Source organism: Urocampus carinirostris, chromosome 15 (genome assembly GCF_059441175.1).
Source record: "Urocampus carinirostris isolate Australia breed hairy pipefish chromosome 15, RoL_Ucar_1.0, whole genome shotgun sequence".
NCBI lineage: Eukaryota > Metazoa > Chordata > Actinopteri > Syngnathiformes > Syngnathidae > Urocampus > Urocampus carinirostris.
The window spans coordinates 36,047,979-36,062,104 of NC_142363.1; the positions used below are offsets into that span (position 1 = coordinate 36,047,979).

General features: G+C 42.1%; 1 protein-coding gene across 2 annotated transcripts in view; it reads right to left on the reverse strand.

Annotated features, from left to right (window-relative positions):
• The window catches only part of sos2 (son of sevenless homolog 2 (Drosophila)), a 32,416-nt gene extending 18,913 nt beyond the window's left edge, over positions 1-13,503 (reverse strand). For both annotated transcript variants that reach the window (XM_088354617.1, XM_088354616.1), the window contains exons 1-7: positions 12,739-13,503; positions 7,131-7,256; positions 6,929-7,060; positions 6,027-6,191; positions 4,220-4,426; positions 619-762; positions 66-176 (exon numbers count right to left, since the gene is read on the reverse strand). In XM_088354617.1, coding sequence (XP_088210743.1) covers positions 66-176; positions 619-762; positions 4,220-4,426; positions 6,027-6,191; positions 6,929-7,060; positions 7,131-7,256; positions 12,739-12,822 — 969 coding nt within the window. In that variant the 5' untranslated portion in view covers positions 12,823-13,503. The remainder of the gene's footprint in view (positions 1-65; positions 177-618; positions 763-4,219; positions 4,427-6,026; positions 6,192-6,928; positions 7,061-7,130; positions 7,257-12,738) is intronic.
• Between the last annotated feature and the right edge of the window lie 623 nt (positions 13,504-14,126).

The following is a 14,126-nucleotide window of genomic DNA, read 5'->3' on the forward strand; positions in this document are numbered from 1 at the left end:
TGATCGGCCTCCTCTTAATACTCTACAACCCCATATTATCACGGGGAAGCAAAAAAAAACCTTACCTGGAAGTAGAGTCCCACGGTGGGTCGGGCCATCAGATTGTTGAAGTGCGTATGAAAGTCTTTACTGAGGATGTCCTGGGAGAGCGTCTCGTAGGGGTCGAAGGCTTGCTCCTGCAACGGCAGCGGAAAACCGTCTCACCCGACGTCATAACGAACAAACCTTTGGCTAAAACGGTTCAGACGATGAGCGTGCAAAAAATATTACAGCAAGATCGTTAAAATGGCGATCACATGCCAGCAAAACCAACCATTTAAAGCCATAAAAACTTACAACTGCGTATTTTATTTTGGACATTCCTTTGACAACGTGAAAGAGTTGTAAATGTTTGACTTCTCTTTCCAGAAGTCTATTCGTGTTTCTGCTCTATGGATCCCGAGTTGCGTTTACGCACGTTTATTCTTGGCTTTCATTAGGATACACCCCCGTTGAATCTAAAAAAACATTTGGCTAGCGGGGAAGGGACTTTTTTCGTTACCTTCGATTGAAGGACAAGGAAGAGATAAGACTGGTGATCGGTCATTGAAAGACTACCCGAAAAACCGGATGGGATACCTCGGCCAGGTCCTCGAAGCAGCTGCCCACCAGCGGGTGAGGGCTGCCGTCCGCAGTCATCTCCACGGCGTCCTCGATGAGGCCCAGCAGCTTGACCGTCAGCTCGTGGATATCCAGGATGTTGCTGAAGATCACTTCTGCGTCCTGAACGGCAAACGCAAATAATGCAGACGCGAGATGAGACGGATCCTTTTTCGATGTCATTTCTACTGCAGGGGTATCTGAGGTGGCGCCCCCCCCAAAGGACAGCTGAGATGCCCGCAGACCTGTTCTGATAAGAGCTCATCAGAGCAGGCTTGTTCCAGTTTTTTTACTAAAATGATTTTTTATTGGTTGACTGAGTCGATTTGACCCTACTTCCAATCATTAACCTGGTAATAAAATACAGTAGCGACATAGTAATAAGATAATAAGTTGTTTTAGAAATTCAAATCAATAGAAAAAAAATCTTATCTAGTGTTAATCATTATTTTTGAGCATTTCATGAAGAAAATAGAATGAGAATCTATTCAAATGAATTTTTCATCTTTTTACAACAAGCTCAATTCCAATTTGGTTTTTTTTTTGAAAGCGAATGAGCACAAAATATGCATTTATTTTTAGCTTGCTATCTGGCTCCATGTTAGCTTTCTAGCTAGATATCGAGCTAGTTTTTAACATTTTTTGGATGCTGTCAAGCTAACATTTGATCTTTTTTGCTCATTATCAAGCTAAATTTTGGGCCCCTTTTTGGCTAGCTAGCTTTTGTTTAGCTTTTATCTGGCTATTCAGTTGTCTTACCTTTTAGTTTTCTGCATTTTTGCTTTGTAGCTAGTTATCTTCCTGTGTTTTGAGCTATTTAGCAAGGTAGCTTTCTAGCTTTTACATTTTATTTGCTAACATTTAGTTATTATCCTTCATTTTGGCCTCCTTTCTGGCTAGCTAGCTAGCTTCATTATTAGCTTTCTATCAGGCTATTGTGTTGGCTTTTTACTAGTTTAGCTAGCTATCTAACTTCCTTTTAGTTTTTTACCGATTTAGCTATATAGCTAAGTATCTCCCTACCTTTTTGGCATCAATTTAGCTATCTCGCTAACATTGTGCTTTTTTTGCTAGTTTTCAAGCTACATTTTAGACTACTTTCTAGCTAGCAATCTAGCTTTGTTTTTAGCTGGCTATCTGGCCATTTAAATTACTTTTTACTCTTTTAGCAAAATATGTAGCTCCATTTTAGGTTTTTTGCTACCTGTGTACCTTTCTAGCTAACTATCGAGCTGCCGTCTTAGCTATTTTGCTAGTTTTCAAGCTACATTTGAGACTCATTTCTAGCTAGCAATCTAGCTTTGTTTTTAGCCAGCTATTTGGATATTTAAATGACTTTTTACTTACTCTTTTAGCAAGATATGTAGCGCCATTTTTTTTTTAACCTGTTTACCTTCCTAGCAAACTAATGAGCTGCCGTCTTAGGTATTTTGCTAGTTTTCAAGCGACATTTTAGACTCCTCTCTAGCTAGAAATCTAGCTTTGTTTTTAGCTGGCTATCTGGCTATTCAAATAACTTTTTACTCTTTTAGCAAGATATGTAGCTTTTTTTTTCACCCGTTTACATTTCTAGCAAACTATCGAGCTGCCGTCTTAGTTTTTTTGCTAGTTTTCAAGCTACATTTTAGACTCCTTTCCAGCTAGCAATCTAGCTTTGTTTTTAGCCGGCTATCTGGCTATTTAGATGACTTTTTACTCTTTTAGCAAGATATGTAGCTTTTTTTTTTTCTCGTTTACATTTTTAGCAAACTATCAAGCTGCGGTCTTACTATTTTGCTAGTTTTCAAGCTACATTTTAGACTCCTTTCTAGCTAGCAATCTAGCTTTGTTTTTAGCTATCTATCTGGCTATTTAGATGACTTTTTACTCTTTTAGCAAGATATGTAGCTTTTTTTTCTCGTTTACATTTCTAGCAAACTATCGAGCTGCCGTCTTACTATTTTGCTAGTTTTCAAGCTACATTTTAGACTCCTTTCTAGCTAGCAATCTAGCTTTGTTTTTAGCTGTCTATCTGGCTATTTAGATGACTTTTTACTCTTTTAGCAAGCTATGTAGCTCTTTTTTTTACCCGTTTACCTTGCTAGCTAACTTTCGAGCTGCCGTCTTAGATATTTAGCAAGCTATCTAGCTAAGTTGCCAATTTAGAAATTGGTATTACAGTGGGTTCACTTTGCTCTCTTTACGAACAAAAGTAGCTCGACAAAAGTTTGAAGCCCTCAGGTCTACTGTGTGGTCTGGAAAATATGGTATTTTTTTCAATTTCCAAACATTTCTTTCCTCTGTGACTTTTCAGATTAGTACCTCTAAAAAGACAGCAACAGACAGAAAGCCCATGACTTTGGCGAGGTCTTCTGCGCAGATGCTCGACATAATAACATACTATGCATTCCACCAGGGCTAAAATAGAGCATCATGTGGCACTAGCGTGTTTTCCTAATTGCACTAAGTGAGTCAAGGTTGACATTGTGGTTTACAGGTTTCGTACACCTTTATCGTGGCCATTTTTTGAATTTTTCTAACTCAGATCTTAGGATATTTTTGGGTCAAAGGGCTGCTATAAACTGACATGAATTCTGACATTCTGCTTGAAAAATGCACACGCAGCTTGGCTGCATAACACTTGTTTTCAAACACGGAAAAGGGTTTTATATGTGTTGGGTAATAATGGAGTTCAGTACCAAAGACAAAAAAAAAGAAAGTAATGCATGTATAAAAAGCAGAAAAATTAGCCAAATTTGGACTCATTTTAATGATATCCATCGCTCCGAAGCAGAGTGCATTCAATGTTTGAATAGTAGAGACTGCTGATATATAATTTTTGTGTGTTTATTTCAGAGGATCCGTCTCTAAATTAATTAAAATAGAATTGTTAATAGTTAATTTTTGCATTTTTCTTTTTTTATAGCACAGAATTTATATTGGATTATTTTGCAATTTCAGGGATTTTGTGTAATTGTCCGACTTTGTATAAAAGCTAAAATTCTTGAGATTTTTTTGAGGAGATCTGTGAACAGTTTAATGTATTTTTCGAGCGTTTTTCAGGGATTCCCTGCAAAACATACAAAATTACTCAATAATTTGGTGCATAATGTCTTACTATTATTGATAATATACCATTAAAAATCTGAGGAGCCGTTTGGAAGCTCTTCTCAGTGAGCCGAGCCCAAATAGCCGGTTATTCTAAATAGAGCTGTTCTCTTGGGTGCGACCAATAGCGGCGGTGAGGCTTCACATGATAACTATAACACTTAAAGAAAAGTCTTCATTTAATGCGTGGTCCATAGTCAGCCTGCCAAGAAACGTGGCAACGGCAACAATTTCAGGCCTTTTCAATCACTTTCTCCCAAATTCAAGCATTTTCAAGCGCTTCACCCAAAATTCAATCATTTTCAAGCGCTTCACCCAAAATTCAAGCATTTTCAAGCACTTTACCCCACAGATGGAAGTTCAAGCATTTTCAAGGATGGAAATGTTGAAGTGTCCTTAAGCAAGACAGGTCTGTGAGCGTGTGAATGGCTAAGTGCGAAGCACATTATAACCGCGGAGCGTTTCCGATTTAGCGTAGAAACCCCGGACTCACCAGTGGCGTGAAGATTTTAGAGTTGGACAGGAAGTGCTGGCGGAACACTTTGATGATGAGGTCCAGTTCGCGTAGGTATTGGCGCTCCTCGGCGATCTCCAGCCGAACTAGATCGTCGTAGGTTAGCTCCCCCGACGTGGACGGCTCGTCGGCGCACTGCGACATCAGACCGAAGTCGTCCTCCTGGTCGAACATGTCCATCAGCACCTGCCCCACGGTGTTAAAAGTAACATTGTTATTGTTTCAGTAACCAATCACCTGTTCCCGCTCCTTTGGCGCCAAATGCCTCGGCCTCTGATTGGCTCCTTGTCCCTATTGAAACCCACTCCTGTCTGTCCCCTTTTGTCAGTCCGTCTGCGAACCTCAGTTAACACTAGGCAAGCTTTTCGACCCTGACTCACTCCTGTTTTTTGCTCCCTCGGCTTCGACCAATTTGATCCTGACCACGTCTACATACACTTTCCGGACAAATTTAACATGTTGCCTAGTGTTCTCTTTTATTGATGTTTACTATGTATGTGTACTGTAACTTAATGCTAAATCTATTCCACCCTGGTCATCTGGGAAGGGGGATTACCACTTGTGAGGCCTCTTCTCAAGGTTTCTTTTTTCCCCTCACGCTGAGGTTTTGAGTTTTTCCTTGCCCGCATGGTGGTTTAAGATCAGGTAATGGTGTAATTGTAATCCTGTGCAGTCTTTTGAGACATTTTTGTGATTAAGGGCTATATAAATAAATGTGACTTTTTGATCCCGACCACGTCTGCTCTCCGTCCCGGCTTACGACCCGTTTCTAACCCCGGCCACGTTTTTGCTCTCCTGTACCGGCTATCGACCCGTTTTTCCGTCCCTGACACCGCCATCGCTCTTTACGGAAGATCCGCTTCCTCGTTCGGATCACAATCTGAGTAAGAGAGCGACTTGCTCCCAGCGCCTAGCAAACGCCGGATCGTGGGCGCAGCCCTTCTTCTTTCCTTTGATAAAACATGTGAGAAACGTAACGCAATTGGGTCCTGTGTCTGTTCTGGTCCTGACATAGGTAGCGATTACAAATACAGTATTCACTAATGCGCCGAAAGAAAAGGCGAATTTGGGGAATGCGACGGCAATCGACTCGTATCTTCCGTTATCCAGGAAGCGGGAGTCGGCTACCCTCCAATCGAGAGTTGGTTCCCTTCAAACTGCTTTTTTTTCTCTCGCGATGGGTCAAAATGCATTATTTCCCCCAAAATTCTGTGCTGTTGAGATTGAATTTTTAGAGTATGAAAAAGGACCAAATTGTTTTGCTTTGTAGATTTATAAATATTTTAATTCAGTGTTAATGTTGCTTTATTTTTTCCTTTGTGTCATTCATAATAAATGCTCATATATGGATTAAACAACAAAAACAACCTGAGGAGCCATTAAGAAGCCAAAAAAGGTGGCTGATTTTAGTGAGCCGAGCTGAAAAAGCCAGTTCTCTAGAAAGAGTCGGGATTCCCATCTCTACAACGGACCATTACAGTTACATCGAATTAATTTAACTCACTTTAATGTGTTTACTGCCTATTGTTATTTTATCATATTGTTTATTTGTTGTTGCACTTCAAGTGCAGGAGCATTTTGTTGATTGGGTGACATAAATATGACAAGGTACTAGAACACAACTTCATGTTCTTCTCGATTCAACTGACTCCAATACTGCAACTTCGTTTTAAAGTAACTGAAAGAGTTACCGTCCCTGGTAACAAGTGACTTTGACTATTAAGTAACTGAGTTACTTTTCGGAAAAAGTAGCGAGTAACCACAGGATCTGACGGAGAAAGCCTACCTTGTCGGCGCACATGGAAACTTTGATGTCTTGCTGGCTGATCTCGTAGTGCCGAATGTTGCCCACGTAGTTGCCCGCCAACTTCAAAATGTCCGCCGAAATGTACTCCACCACCGCCACGATGTAAAGTGACACGTGATAGTCCACTCGGTAGCCGAGGACCTCCTGTGGGGGAAAGCGGCGGTGACTGTCGGTCACTCTTTTCTTAAAAATGCCATTTTCTAAGGGTAGGTGTCTAGGCGTTTCCAAAAGTGGCCATTTGGAGACGACCAGTTTATAGCTATAAAAGTTCTGCAAGTGTGTATCTTTCTTCAGCCAATTTTTTAGACATTTCAAAAGAGTTGTGAATGGTTGACTTCTCTTTAGACAAGTCAACACACTGGCGCGTCATAATGGTGCGTGAAAAACAATCACGAGTGGCGTTATGCAAGTTTCTTTTGGGGTCTAATTTTAATACACAGTGTATATCTGCATATCGTTCTTTCCAGAATTTCATTGGCTAACCAATGTGTCAATGATCGTTTGATTCAGTTACAAAGGCTAAAGATATTCAGAGCTAAAGGAGGCACTATCAATACAGGCCCTTATAGACCAATGTGGGCTGAGGTCCATAAAAAAAAAAACCTATTGGCTTGAGTTGTGTCAATCAAAAGTTCTGACAGAGGCTAACGGCCGTATTGGAAATAACTTTATGGATCTGTTTATTTATTAACAGAAATGATGTGGCGGAACGAACATGTTACAACAAAAAACTTCAAATGATGCAGGGGTGCTTTAAGGCGGATTTTTTTAAATCTGTGGTGATGTGATTTCAAGTATATGTTTTACACGCTTGGTCTTGGATGTAACCAGACCATGATGGATCAGCTCAAGTTTTCTATCCAACATCAGAGAGCCCTCACCTTCAGGAGCGGGTGAATTTTGTCCACGGGGAGAAGTAAAGGATTCCTCCTCTTGCGCTTTTCGATGGCGGATTGCGCGTCGGCGATGGCCCACTTGTCGATGGGGTGAGGAAAGGTCTTCTGGACGCGTTCCTGACAAGAACCACGAGAGCGAAGGTGAACCGGGCGCTATTCAAAATGGCCGGCGGCGGGGGCGCTTTACCTCCACGTCCTGCACGGAGCGAGGCTGCGCCACGCATAGCATGTTGAGCAGTTGCAGGATCAACTCCTCGATGTGCTGCAGGGCGTCCTCCTTGGCCATCAGGTTGGGATGGACCTGCTTCTGGACCTGAGGGCGTCGGGTTACACAATCAGGGGACAATACTTTCCAGGGTTTCTTCACCCTTTTCATTGAAAAATTCAAGCACTTTTAAAGACTTTTAAAAGCCAATTTTCCATTTTTCCAATACTATTAAAAGGAATCCGGCGCCGTTATAAAAAGCCTAAACAATAGTTTCAAACCCCAACCCTAATCCCACCCTCATTTTAGAACCCTAAAATCAGTTTAAACCCCTAACTTGCAGCCTAAATGCTAGCTCTGAGCCCTAACCCTATATCAAACCCTAGCCTTTACCCTAACACAGTTTCAAATTGTAACCCTAGCTCTAAACCTATTTTGGAACCCTAACATGGAGCTCAAACCCTAGTTCCTAGACCTAACCCTGCTTCAGATTGCAACCCCAGCACTAAATCTATCTTGGAACCCTACATTCAGTTAAGAACCCTAAAATGGACCTCAAACCCTGTTTCCTAACCAGATACCTAAATAACTGCAAACCCTAACTTCAACCCTATTCTCAGAACCCTAATTTCAGTTAAATATCCCAATAAGGAGCCTAAACCTTAGTTTAGTTTCTAACCCTAGCTCCAATCCTATTTTGGAACCTTTATTAAAAATCCTTATTGAAGTCAAAACCCTAGCTCCTAACCCTAGCCCAACACCTAACCTAAGAAACATAGCAAGCACTTTAACCAAGATTCAACCACTTTTCAAACCTTGAAAACACAACACACAAAAAAAAAAAAAAAAAAAAAAAAAAAACGCCAATTCATCGATGAAATGGAAAACCTGAAGAGCGCAAAGAAATGCTGATCACCAGTGGGTGCTTCCTGGATTTTTAATCACACCTGGGAATCGACTGGGCCGGCGTCAGAAGGGAAAGCTAACAACTCTCTTAGCCATCCTCGCCGAACATGGCTAGTCACCATCGCCATATCCATTACCCATGAAATAGACCACTTGTAGCTACTACTCATGGAAAACCGCTACATTCTGGACTTTTGTATTTTACCTATCGCGGAGACCTTGTAAAAGCCGCGGTTACCAGATGCTAGCGTGTAGCTCGCCAGCTGCTCTCCGAATTGCCAAATCTTACTCTGTAGGAGAAACCCTCCAATTTGTTTGTACTTTTGTTTCGTTACAATAAAGACCATTTATTTAACTGTAGGGCAGCACGGCGATGCAGTGGTTAGCGCGTGTGCGGCACAGTTCTGAGGTCATGGGTTCAAATCCAGCTACCAGCCTTCCTGTGTGGAGTTTGCATGTTCTCCTCGTGCTTGCGTGGGTTTCCTCCGGGCACTCCAATTTCCTCCCACATTACCAAAAAACATGCATGTCAGGTTAATTGGCCGGTTCAAATTATCCCTACACGTGAATGTGCGAGTGTTGTCTGTCCCCGTGTGCCCTGCGACTGGCTGGCAACCAGTTGAGGGTGTCCCCTGCCCACTGCCCAAAGATAGCTGGGATGGGCTCCAGCACCCCCGCGACCCTACTGAGGATAAGCGGTCAGATAATGGATGAATGGATATTTAACTGTAATTCGCTTTGTATCTGTAGATCTATCATTGTTATTTTGTTCCAAGTCGTATACTCTCAGTCGGTAATGACATAATCAAGGTAAATTTGCATGTCACGATGTTTAAGTTCTAATCTAGTTAAATCTAGCACAGAATTTTACTTTTAAATTGAAAAATGGCATCAAAATTGCAATACAGGTCTGAAATATCACAATTAGGTTTTTTTCCAAAATGGTGCAGCCTTACTTGCAACATGTTGATAGTCCCTTAGCATTTGCAAATCAATTGATTCTTGACAGAGCTGTGTAGGCAAGGGGCAGGGGCTGAGGGGCACATTGTGCTCAGGTTGCAGATAATGTGCAAGTGTAAGGGGGGGCCAAGGGGGGGGTTGTCTGTCTTGTTACGAAAGCCCAGCATGTGTCATTGTTTGTGATTGAGGCCATGACATCATGGGCCATTACCAGCAAACTGTCTGGGGAAAGCGCAAGGCACAGGTCAACTGACGGACAAAAGACGCGCACTGACGCAAAAGAACATTGGGCGGTAGGTTGGATTTCTTCACCACACGGTTAGTAGGGGCACCATTTCCTGTGGTGTGTCTTGGGCAAGTACAGCCTAGTAAATGTAAACAGTCTGCATTTATATAGCGCTTTTCAAGTCAATGAAGACCTCCCAAAGCGCTTTACAATGTGCTTAACACTTATCCCTTTTACACACTAGACCGATAGCATCCTGTTTAAGGGAGGTGCACTCATGAGCTCTTAACATAACATCAGTTCGTCAATCAAGCGTGTTTTTGATTGAGAGCATAAAAAGCAATTGCCTCTTAACATAAGTTTGTCAATCTGGCGCTAAAACAGGACTGCGCACACTTTTCAATTTGCCAGCTCAGATTCAATTTCTTTTGCTTTTTGCACTTTTTGTTTTAAGTGAATTTCAGTCATGTTGGTTCTAGTGGCGCCATCCCTCTCCAGGTCAACATATGTTTCCACCTGGTCTCGAACCTGGGACAATTCACGTGGAAGGCGAATGTGCTAACCACTGCATCTGATGATACATAAAGAATTGGAAACAATTCGGACCACCAATATCTCATATTACTAAAGCCCCCGGCCCAATAATAAAATAGCTGATGGGTCATGGCAGTATCTATCCTTACTTTTTTTTTTAATCTTAGAGGTCTTTTAATTATTAATTCTGTGTTCATGGGGTACCACATCTAATCTTGTAAAAAATGTTCACTACATTCTGATCAATGACAATAAAGACAATACTATACGGTTTTCCTTTCATGTACAAAAAGATTATAAGATGATTTGAATATAAAATACCCTTCAATTCCAACCCAGTATATGTCCTCACTATTGCATTTAATTGATATCAATGTATTTTCTACCATTATTTTGTGTTCCTGATTCATAAATAAATCGCTATTAAACAGCAACCGATACATTGCTTAAGATATGATTTGAAGGTTCTGTTGGTATTGTACAAAATCATGCATGGACTTGCTCCCTCATATCTTTTCAGATTTAATTTCCGGAGCCTACGCTCTGAAAACGCTGGTCTACTCGTGATCCCAAGAGCCAAGAAGAGATCTGCAGGTTGGAGAGCGTTCTCTATTGAGCCCCCGGTGCTGTGGAATGCTCTCCCCCCTGAGATTGGATCTGCAACCTCAGTGGAACTGTTTAAATCTAAGCTTAAAACACAATTCTACTCTATAGCATATTAAAAACCTATATTTTATGTTGACAATATCAGGGGATGGTGTCATAATATTCTGGGCGGCAGTAGCTCAGGAGGTAGATCGTTTTAGGATTAAGGGATCCCAGTTCGAATCCCGGCTTGTCCGTGTTACATGCCAAAGTGTCCTTGGGTAAGACACTGAAACCCCAATACCCCCAATAAGCAGGTTAGCGCCTTACATGGCTGCACAGATCACGGCCGCTATTGGGAAATGTGAAGCACGTTGTAAAGCGCTTTGGGAAGTCATTGACTTGAAAAGCGCTATAGAAATGCAGATCATTTCATTTCACGTAACCATAGTTTGCAATAATCTTTGATCCGTGCAACCCTTTGAGACTCTTTGTGATTAAGGGGTGTCACAGATAAACATGAGTTGACTTGACATTGTAAGTTATACCTCAAAAAGCTCCGGTATCGGCATCAATACTGATTGCAGGGTTTATAAAGCTACAGCCAAATTCAATTCAAGACTTTGGAGACCCCTTTAATGCCGGGATTGAGCCCTTTGAGACTTCTTGACACGACTCATACCTGTCAACCTCTACGTTTTTGCCATACAAAGTACGTTTATGATGCATTTTAGGACGTGTACGACGTAATCCTGTATGGAAAAACGCAAATTTGTCAATGATGGGTACCATCCGATATACACCGACTATCACCCAACGGCAAATCAATCGAGTCAAACAAGCTCGCCGCGGTAGCCTCTATCTCGGTATCGTTTTTTTTCTGTTGCTAACGAAGCGAGCGGTTTGATGCTACTCTGCGCATGCGTCTGCCGCCTGGGGATTTCCCATCATGCATCATTCCGAAAAAGAAAATGGTGTAAGATTACCGTATTTTCTGCACTTTAAGGCGCACCGGGTTATAGGGCGCACCCCCAAAAAATTGTTTTGGTCCTTTATTTTCCATACATAAGGCGCACCGGATTATAAGGCGCTACAGTGAGAACGTCAATAAAACAGTCAGATAGTTCAGTCCAACTTATTACCCCCTTAACATTCCAAAAGCTTGCAAAGAAGCAAATACGTGTCTCAGACATGTACGGAAACAGTGTCTGTACCATGTCACCAATCACTCAAATGCATCGTTCCAAATATCATTCGGAAGGTTTAAGTCTTGGGATTCAAGAAATGCCAAACATTTCTTAGTTTCCATCTTATTTTTTGCTGGCAACTGTGTGGACAGCAAAGTAAGAATTTGATTGTGCAGGGAAACAGGGTTCTTTACTGTGCATATGACAATTAATACTTTGAATTGAATTTGGTTTAAAAATAGACTCATAACAGAAACATCAAGATCGTTCTGAAACAAGATACCGGGAAAATATTAAGCCGCATAGCTCACCTAAGTTCTCTCGCAGCCATCACGTTCAATAATGATACGTAACCATGGTCCTCTTACAACCGTGAGTGTAGTAAATCCAGGAGAGTAAAATATTTACAAATACAGAATAGTGAAAAATGTTTTCTTTATGCCGTAGTGCAACCCAACGTGTGATTCGCATTAATCTTTTTCGGCCAATTGCGGGCTTTGTTTCGCCCTTTTAGCCTATGAGAGCCTGTAAATGATAAAAAGGATCCGCCCCCTTTACCTCCGAATAACTTTAGCCAATAATGACGGATTCAAATGATAATTGACACATAGTTAGGAAATGAAACATGACATAAATCCCAGCATACAAAGCGGACTACTTCGCCTTCGGGGGAAAATCGAGTCGGCGGCTGCTTGCCTTAGTTGCAAGACTTTGCGACTTAATATTGATCCATATATAAGGCGCACTGTATTATAAGGCGCATGGTCAGCTTTTGAAAAAAAAAAAAGGCTTTTAGGTGCGCCTTATAGTGCAGAAAATACGGTAATTTGTATTTTGTAAGGGAAAATACGACAGTTTGTACGGGTATGGAGCCGTGGAGGTTGACAGGTATGATGACTTTACTCCTGTTGAGGTTTTAGAGTTGTTCCTTGCCCTCGTGTAGGTTTTAGATCAGGGGATGGTGTCATAATAGTCTGTGGTTTGCAATAATCTGTGCAGCCTTTTGAGTCTATTTGTGATTAAGGGCTATACAAATAAACATGACCTGGTATGACTTGACTTCACTTGACTCATTCAGATCGAAGCTTGCAAAAGAAGGAAGGAGACGAGCGAGATGGGTTGCAAGGCTGACTTGCTAGATGTTTTGATGCCGTCTTACGAAGCGGAGAGCGGGATCATTTCTAGGTTATACCTTTCGCAGGGCTTGCACGAAGAGGCCTCGCCACTTGGGGCTGTTCTCGTCACTGGAAAAGTCGTAGATCTGCTGGGGCTGCATCGCTGCTGGTGCTGCGGCTCCTGGCGTTGCCGAACTCCGGCCCCAACTGTCACCATCGGCCCAGGCGGATAGTTGGCCCTCTTCGCTGCTTCGCTCAGCCCGTGGCTAAAATTCCAAAAGCCCCGACGGCTCGCCTTCTCCTATCGGCACGCCTTCTCGTCGAGGCGGAGAAAAGCCAGCTCGGTCGGGGAAACAAGCACATGGAGCTCCGGGTTCCACCCGTTAGCTCGGCCGGCTAGCGACCTAGCCGCCGTTCGACGTCAACACGGCGGCTAACAACAAGGCGGGTTAAGCTAACTATTCCGGAAGTCTGCCGGCGCTTTCGGCCTAACCGAAGTCCGCTTGACCGCTCCGAAGAGCCAGGTTCGGCTCCCGGGGAGAAGCTGCGGGGGTAGAGACCGTCGGTTCTCGGCCGTCCCGTCCTGGAAGACACCTAGAAGGCTAGCTAGCTAAAAGGCTATCAAGCTAGCTCGGCGCCGCCAATGGCCTCCGTCGAACAAGGCGGACTCTTCTGAGAACATAAAGGAGGCAGGAACAATTCCCCGTCCGAGGGTAGAACAGTCAATTCGAAGCCCGGTGTCTGGTTGTAGTTGTCCCGGGAGAGGGGACGCTAGTCTCGCCTGCTTGCTAGAGCCGAGCGCGGCTTGGCTTAGTGGGCTGCCTGGGGGAGGACCGGGAGGAGGCGCCGGTCGGCAGCCGGGCGGGTTAGCAAAAAATAATAAAAATTAAAATAAAACACAAAATTGAGTTGATTTTATGTTGTTTTTTTCTCCCCAATAAATTAAATTTACAATTACGATAACAACTGTAGTCATAAGATATTAATAATTTAGGCGTAGAAACGATATTTTCTCTAAAATATATATACTGTATATACACACACAATTTATAAAATACAACCATTTTTTTAAATAATCTCATAGATGACAAGTAACATTTTATTAAAAGTATAAAACAATATCAAAAACCTCTTACTAAATGTATTTAACAACTTTGATGGCCAGCGGAAAAAATAATAACAATACTTAAAAGTGTGTAGACTGACTTTATAATAAGCTTATTTAACGTAAATAAAAATGTCATAAAACGTGAGGACAGAATAAAATGCAGCCATAGAAATATAAAAGGCCATAAAAAGAATATATATTTAAAGTTGCGGTGATGCGCTACTATGACAACAAAGTCAATAGACATGTTTGTACTGCCCCCAGCGGGCACTCAAGGTAGTGCTCTTACAATCCATATGCAAAAAAAAAAAAGGAACATCAACAAAGTCAAGTCATGTTTATTTGTATAGCCCTTAA